At 40.0% G+C, this 7,715-nt stretch overlaps 1 protein-coding gene across 2 annotated transcripts; it reads right to left on the bottom strand.

Annotated features, from left to right (window-relative positions):
- Window positions 1-339: 339 nt before the first annotated feature.
- tfb2m (transcription factor B2, mitochondrial) lies at window positions 340-6,396 on the bottom strand. 2 transcript variants are annotated; one of them, XM_038701577.1, is made up of 10 exons: window positions 6,241-6,396; window positions 5,404-5,753; window positions 3,847-4,030; window positions 3,567-3,658; window positions 3,260-3,413; window positions 2,569-2,717; window positions 2,169-2,258; window positions 1,873-1,932; window positions 1,629-1,777; window positions 340-1,539 (listed from the first exon to the last, which is right to left on the bottom strand). In XM_038701577.1, the coding sequence occupies exons 2-10, from the start codon at window positions 5,689-5,691 to the stop codon at window positions 1,350-1,352; spliced, it is 1,356 nt and encodes a 451-aa protein (XP_038557505.1). In that variant the 5' UTR covers window positions 5,692-5,753; window positions 6,241-6,396; the 3' UTR covers window positions 340-1,349. The 2 variants fall into 2 exon arrangements, with proteins under 2 accessions (XP_038557505.1, XP_038557506.1); XM_038701578.1 differs by having other exon boundaries at window positions 5,404-5,749; window positions 6,241-6,394.
- Window positions 6,397-7,715: the final 1,319 nt, after the last annotated feature.

The following is a 7,715-nucleotide window of genomic DNA, read 5'->3' as shown; positions in this document are numbered from 1 at the left end:
TCGACATCTTCTGTTCCAGCACTGGCAGTACATGCATTTTATTATTCGGCAGGGGCTATTCTTAACAATACTGCAAACAATTGAATCAAGTTTAAGCTGAACCGTTTTTACTTTATAGTGTTGCTGCTCTTATTATGTATTGTCACTTGTGCTGTGTTGATGCTTGTAAGTTGTTCCTCAAATTTAAGTCGCTTTGGATGAAAGCTTCTGCCAAATGAGTAAATGTAAATGTGTTAGCAAAGCCAGCTGTTTACATGCTGAATAGGTTTAGGCCGCATAACACTGCGTATAGTGTGCAAAACCCAGATATGCAGCCAATCAAATCTACCAGGCTTTGTCTTTACGGTAAAATAATTTATTTCACAATCTCGTGCACATGTAGTATTGCTTTACATGTATGACATGCCAACAGATAACTCCAGCATTGCAAAAACAAATATTTTAAAAGCCTATGAACAACCTAATTAATCACCATTTTTGCAACCAGGGAAGCAGAGTGACAGTTTTAGTCTGGCCAACAAACCCAGCCTCATCCATATAAAAGCACTGGTTGTGCAAGCACTTACTAAAACAGGGCTTAAATCAATCTCCCTGGCACTCTTAATCAAAATTCTGATTTAATGATTTATTCAAAAACACGCAGCTTAGACATTACATACACATGACATTTAGACAAGCTTATGCAATCACAATGGAAATTATACAAAAACATACAAGACTTGGCGCTATACAAAAACCCTTATTCCTGCACTGCTGTACCTTAAGATGTCTGTTCAGAAAATTATGCAATACAAGATACATGCAGAGAGTTGTGTTCTGTGAAACTCCTCCTTTCCCATGCTGCTGTCTGCATACAGCGATGATTTAATTAATCATTTAACAAAGAGACCTTTATTCTGTAACAACCAAATCAAATGTTAAATCATTTGATTGCAGAAACACATTTTTTCCTCCCACTGGCAATCACACAAATCTCAAGTGAGAGCACCAAAATTAACCACTTCTGTTACTGAGTTTTTGTTTTAAAATTTCTTGTGGGAATCCCAGTTCAGGACAACACACATGGTCATTTGTCCAAGTCCAATTCCTCCATTGCCCTAAAGTACAGTAAGTCACATTCTCATCGTTTCATTCACTCTGTACAGAAGTGTTTTATGCCAAGTTATTCTGCATAAACATTATTCTTTTTTGCTTTTCTTTATGTATCTTCTGTGTCCCTATTTCATTATATCACACATTATATTATTCTTATTTATATAACATTATCATTATATTATACATATGCGTTTTCTGTTTACTTTTGGATTTAATTTCTATAAAACTATACACATGGCCTGTATGTCTATATTTTAGCCCCAACCCTCCCTCTGTGTGTTCTCCAGAATCTCTTCATAAAGCCAGCTCTGTGTAAACTCCTGGCTCTTGTCCATCAGTTGGAACAGTCGGAGATACTCCTCTGGATATACATGGCCTGTCAGTATGTCCTCCTGCATGCCCATCTCTGATAACAGCTTACTCCCACTATCTGGGGACCAGAGACTAGGGAAAAACACAGAAAAGGGAGAATAAATAAGAGGAAAACAAGGTCAGAAGATGAGGATTTCAATGGCTGTGTGTGTTTTGCTTACTTTAGCCTGTCGATGAGCTTGACCTTCCTCTTTGCCAGACACTGTTTGACCATCATCAGAAGAGTTGAAGCATTAGAAGGACTGAGGCCTGCAGAGAACAGATCAGCCCGTGGACGCAGGCGCACCAGGCACAGGTGGTCATTGGGAAGCTGAGGGCAGAAAGAGGATGAGGGGAGAGGTTATATTAAATAGACAAAACCGATCACATTTATATTGCTGTTACTGAGTCTGCTCCCTTTCTTACCCTGCCCTTGGGACCATGTACAATCTGTCTTGAAGACATTACAAATGACTCCCAGGGCTCCTGCACAAACAGAATGAGGAGGTTGACAACCAGAAGACTCACCCTCTATGTTGAAAATGTGTGGAAACATGGATGTTTTAGTGCTACGCTCCCAGGCATTAGCCTCAAGGACAAATAATAAAACTTAACACACTTCTATATTTAAGACTTTTCTGGTTTTGCTGTCCAATCTCACTTGTTTGAATACATGTACATAATCACCAAAATGTTCTTTGCCATCCTCCCTCATACTGTACCTTGTGCAGCAGTTCGATATCACAGGCCATCTGCCAGAGGACACTGAAGGCTCTGTAGTGCATCATTTCACCTGGACGTGACACCAGTTTCTGATGGAGAATTAGTGGTGTTAAATATTTTACACAAGGATCAAAGAAACCAACACTGATTATCAGATTATCGATTCATTTGAGTTACCAGACACTAATCTCCCTCAGCATCAGCTTGTGATTGTGTTGTCAGCATGGGTATTTTCAGGGCTAATCACCAAAGCTGTTGATTATACTGACAGGTGCAGCATGAACTAAGTACAGATTTGAGCTGTTTTACAGCTGCCCCAAATGCAAACAGGAGGTGTGATCAGTAACTGGTACTCAATCATTTCTACAGATACAGAGGTTAAAATGCTTGTTCTTTTACCAAGTATTCCTTCTCGCTTATGAATAGGTTGAGCTCTATTCTTCCGTATCTGTAGACAGACAGCCGTTCAAACAACGCGTAAACCATCTTCAGCAGCATGCCACGTTCATTACGCTGGGGCAAGATACCAACCACCTTTACTGGGATGTCTGGACGGACACACACACAGGAATACAAAACACTCACTTTAGAGGGATGGTACACTACATACAATGCACAGTGTATGTTCAGGAAATTGTGTTTTTGCACAAAAGCTGCATAGGTCATTACACTGATTTTTATTTAACCTTTATTTAACCAGGAAGTCCCTTGAGTTGTAAATCTCTTTTCCGAGGGAGACCTGGCCAAGACGGCACGCCAGTTATAATTTAAATAGAAATACAACATAGTCAAAACAAACTAACAAGCATCACACATAAAGGAAAGGGATGCAATGTTGCAAAGTGATTTTATTTTTTCCAAACCATTATTGATGCTAAAAGCTTTTATGTTTGAAACCTGTGTGTTCCACCGATCAAAGGTTTAAGGTATACATATTCTCAGTTTGGATTTGTGGCATTGAAGGAGACGCTAAACTTAAGGAGCAAAAACCCCTTTGTGTGTATGCATGTGTGAGAGAGAATTTGCAACATAGCAGTGTCTTAGATTTGCTGCACTGTGTTTGTGTGTGCACACATGTTCTTTTTCTTACCATCAGTCCAGCTGGCTTCTGATATTCCCAGGTCAGTGAACAGTTTGTCAGTGAACATGACAGGAGGTTTAAGGGTTCCACTGCCAATGGGGTCTAGTTTAAAGTAGTCACAATGAACGACTTCAAGCTGACCATCAAGACGACCTTCCAACTCCTACAACATGGAAGCATCATTTATTTAACTACTACATAAGGGGTAAAGATTAATTGAAGAAATAACATCTGATAATAAGGTTAGAACAAAGAACTGGCTAATCTCCGCAAGAGGATGCACAAGCTTTAAGATGCTTAGAGATGTTTGTGTTACCTGTAGATCGCCTAGGAAGAACCTATCCCCTTCCAGAGCCACAACTCTCTGAGCGCCAGAATTTAGCAGTGTCCTAGTCAACACCCCGGGACCTAAGAAAGAAAGACAGAAACACAGCAACACAGCTCATTTCATTGTTGTTTTACTATGGCACCCCATTAAAAACAACTGTTTAATTTGCCACTGTTTCTGCCAAATTAAATAAAAATTACACACCAGAAGGAAAAAAAAAAACATGCATGAAGTTTCACTCCAACTTAAGCTTTGTACAAATACATACCTGGGTTACATTCGAAGATAACAGCTTTAGCATCATCAGGTCGTAGGTGATGCGTTACCAGTTTAGCCAGGTCTGGGTCCACTATGAAGTGTCTCATTTTTTTACAGGCCTGAGCACGACGTACATTCTCCTCGACCTCCCCAAGGTCCAGGAAGTCATAATGGCACAGAGGACGACACTGGCCCTGGAGAAAGACATCAATCCACATAAAGAGTGAAAGAAATTCAACAACATATGTGAAAAAGCTCACAGTATATTGAGATCCTCCGTCTTTTTCTGTCAGTCTTCTTCTATAGTAATTTTCCAGTTTACTTCACAAACACAATCCTGTCCTCATACAAAGTGGTTCAAGTAACATGGAAAACCTCAAGAATTACACAGTATATTAAGATAAAACCATATAATCAAAATGTTAACAGTCCCCGAGGCAGAGTAAGCAGTAACAGAATACAGCAAACTCAAACACAGCATGGATAAGAATACTACAAAAAAGGGTCAACTTGTGGGTTAACCACAAGTGTTTTGGGGCAAAACATGTGGGCTAGTGCCGAGTCAGAGCAGATCTGTGTTGTGCACCTCAACAATCAAGGGAAAAAAAGCTATATAAAGGCAGTATATCAGTCCATAGTGTCAAAAAAATATGATCATAGAGCAGACTCAATACATGCTGGAGGTATTACATCTCTCAATTGGGCTCTAAGCCCATGGTAATTCTCAAGGAGGAGTTGGGGGAAGGTGCTGGGGGAAATTATGTTTGGACTGTTTTAACTGCAACCAACACAAAGGACTTGAAAATGTGTGTGCATAAACAAATGGACATTTTGACCCTGGTTTTAGATCCTGGGCAGAGCAGCGGATTAGCAAAGTTATGGATATGCATAACAACAATTACATTATGTACAGGGTTTTTTTGTTGTTTTTTTACAATATCCTTTTAGAGACACTTTTTCAAATACGTCTGAATTAGACGTTACAGTTGTCTAGTCTTGAAAAGACCACACTAGATAATCTTCAAGGTTGTGGACAGGTTTCCCTTCTGTATAAATTGACTGTAGACAATTTTAAAGAATATTCTGACAACAAAAGGTTGGTGTGGTCTAGTGACCAAGATGCAGAAATTTCTGGGTCACCGTCATACAAACTATATCCGAGATTATCTCTCTTAAGATGCCTGTCTGTCCTCAGATGTTCGTCCTTGGACTATTAGCAACCCGAGTTTAGACTGTCAGTCACAAATAAAAAGATTTAAGTTCACTTCAGGCTAAACACTGCGTTGCAATCGCCTGAAAGAGCACTGAGGCACCGACAGTGGGAAATTGGTTAAAGAGCCTTTCTTTCTGCCAAGCCATGGAAAAACTAACCCAAAAGGGAAAATGCAGAGTTATTTTTGTTTTTATGTATGTATGTAGAAGTGCATGTGGTTTGTTAATTTTGACATTTTCCCTCCCCATTAATAAGTATAGAATAAAAAAGTACAGAAGCACAGACATTTGTAAATCCAAGCTGCAGTGGAAGATTAGTGTCTAGAATCAAGCCAAGCCAGAGATAACTGCCTACCTGTACAGCCACAGCAGACAGGTTCCTTTGCGTGAGCGCTGAGGACGGGGATGTCCTCTCTGCACGGGGCTGTTGGGAGCTTGGACCAAGTGAGGGTCGACTGGGACCCGAGGAGAGAGAGTCCAGGCTGTAGGCTCTTCTATGAAGCACAGGAGCCCCGGGAACACAGAGGCCAGAGGGAGCCACAGGGGCAAACACCACCTTGCGCAAACAGGATCTACTTCTGATGTTCTGGCAGCAACCAGAGCGCATCATCAGCTCCACCACTCTACAAAGCTGGGTGGTCATGGTGGTTCAGTGACAACAGAGGGAGGAGGGAGATTGAGGGGACCTCTTTAAGAGGCCACTGCCTAAAGGGAATGAGGAGAGAAAGGGACAAGAGATGTTAAGATGAATAACAGACATTTAAGTAACATTAACTTACATTTAAACATGTAACATCATTTTTAAGTGACACTTGGGTAACTTGCAGCTAACTTGGTATTTAACTGGCCTATACTAAAGCATCGATACAGTGGACACAATTAGAAATGGCAGGCTTTAAATGTTCGCATCGTAGTACACAAATACTATAATCGGTTGTCCTCGCACGTGGTGAGGTGAACTTCTCCTTAACGTTTAATGGTAACTCTATCGGCCTGGGGAGGTTAGCTCTGTCCTGGACTCTGTAGGTTCACACACTTTGGTCATCACAAGCCAAAGAGGCACAACATAACCTCGCAGGGAATATGTTACCAGAAGACTGGAGTCTGTTAGCCGAGTGGCTAGCCGTGAGCTAACATCGCTTCCAACTAAAATGCATTTAATGTCGTTTCATCTGGAGAAACACAGACTTACCTTATTGCAGACTATCCTATATAATTAAATCTAACGATATCAGTGATTTAAAGTTGCCCCTTGTCTGCCTGTTCGCCGGTAAAGCTCCATGACATTGAGCCCTCCGCATCCCGTCCCCGCACGTCTTGTGTTTTGCAACTCTCGTGGTGTTACAGACGCATCCGATTGTCGTCATTGACAGGCGACTAAAGCGAGGACCAATCAGGAAGCCGTTACATCCATGGCTAACGTACTCATATTAAAAAGAGATGTGAACGCACTCAACACAAATGACAGTAATGTACTTGCTGGAGCTCAAGAAAAATCTGTTTTAGGAAATGCTTTAATCTGCCCCTGTTCTGTTTCACTTTTCAAGAGTCTGACATCTGTCAATTCCAGCAACCAAGATGTTTTATTCAAAGTGTGACAAGCACATTGCAGACTTATTCATCAGGTATGCCAATTCCGTTTAAGTGGGTTCCTGGACATGTAGATCTGAAGGGTACTGATGGTTGACAGGTTAACAAAACCAGCTCTGCAGAGGTCAATTTAAATAATAAAGTCAATTCAACATTTAGAAACATAGGTAGCCTAAGTCAAGAAGAGAATCACAATCAAAATCAAAAAGAGCTTGATTGCCAAGTTTTTGTTTTACACGTACGAGGAATTTGCTATGGTGATTAGTTGCTAGACATAGACAAACATACAGCTGACATAAATAAATGTAAATACCATATAAATTTGGAATAAACAGATGCAATTTATAAAATAATAATAGAGTCTATAAAGAAAGCGAGTAGAATTTTCTTTGATTTTATCAGAGAACCCGGATTAAAGGGGCAATATGTAGTTTTCAGCAGCCACTAGCGGTGCGGTTTTAAGATTGAAACCATGTAACTGGGTTAATTTCTAAGTGAGGTTACAGTCCGTTGACAAAAAGGCAATAAAAAGTGATTTATAACTAAGTGATATCATTTAAAATCTACCTATAGCCCCTTTAATATGATAGGATAATAGACTCTATTAAAAAACACACACTGTAGTATTTTTAGTAAATTATATGACAACAACAATAAGAAGAAGAAGAAGAAGAAGAAGAAGAAGAAGAAGAAGAAGAAGAAGAAGAAGAAGAAGAAGAATAAGCCCCTTTCTTTTCTTAACAAAGTTACAGCTTTTCCATCAGCAAAGTCCAGATTAGATAGATTATAGAAATGAGTACTGTCATGGTTAAAACTAAATTATGATTTAAAATATATATATTTTAATCATAGTTTTGTCTTTTTGGATACAGTGAGAGAAACCCATTGAGCATCTGAGCTATTGCAATGATTGCCATCCTATTCTGTTTGAATCACAGATGGCTTCTAAACCTAGAAGGCACCATACCATGGGAGAGGGATCGCCCACACTCCGAACCAGAAGGTGGCGCTGATGCAGCTGATGCACTGGCTGTCAACCACAGTTAAACCCCACAAAGAAAAATAAAAACAAGAATA

Source organism: Micropterus salmoides, unplaced genomic scaffold (genome assembly GCF_014851395.1).
Source record: "Micropterus salmoides isolate LMB-PRFRI ecotype aquatic unplaced genomic scaffold, ASM1485139v1 Ms_hic_scaffold_6, whole genome shotgun sequence".
NCBI lineage: Eukaryota > Metazoa > Chordata > Actinopteri > Centrarchiformes > Centrarchidae > Micropterus > Micropterus salmoides.
This window is presented reverse-complemented; position numbering and strand designations above follow the sequence as displayed.

Coding starts and splice junctions, on each gene's coding strand:
- tfb2m (XM_038701577.1), bottom strand. CDS start 5,691: ATGACCACCCAGCTTTGTAGAGTGGTGGAGCTGATGATGCGCTCTGGT. Junction 4,031..5,403: donor TGTCTGCTGTGGCTGTACAG/GTAGGCAGTTAT, acceptor GTCTTTCTCCAG/GGCCAGTGTCGTCCTCTGTG. Junction 3,659..3,846: donor TATCTTCGAATGTAACCCAG/GTATGTATTTGT, acceptor TTTCTTTCTTAG/GTCCCGGGGTGTTGACTAGG.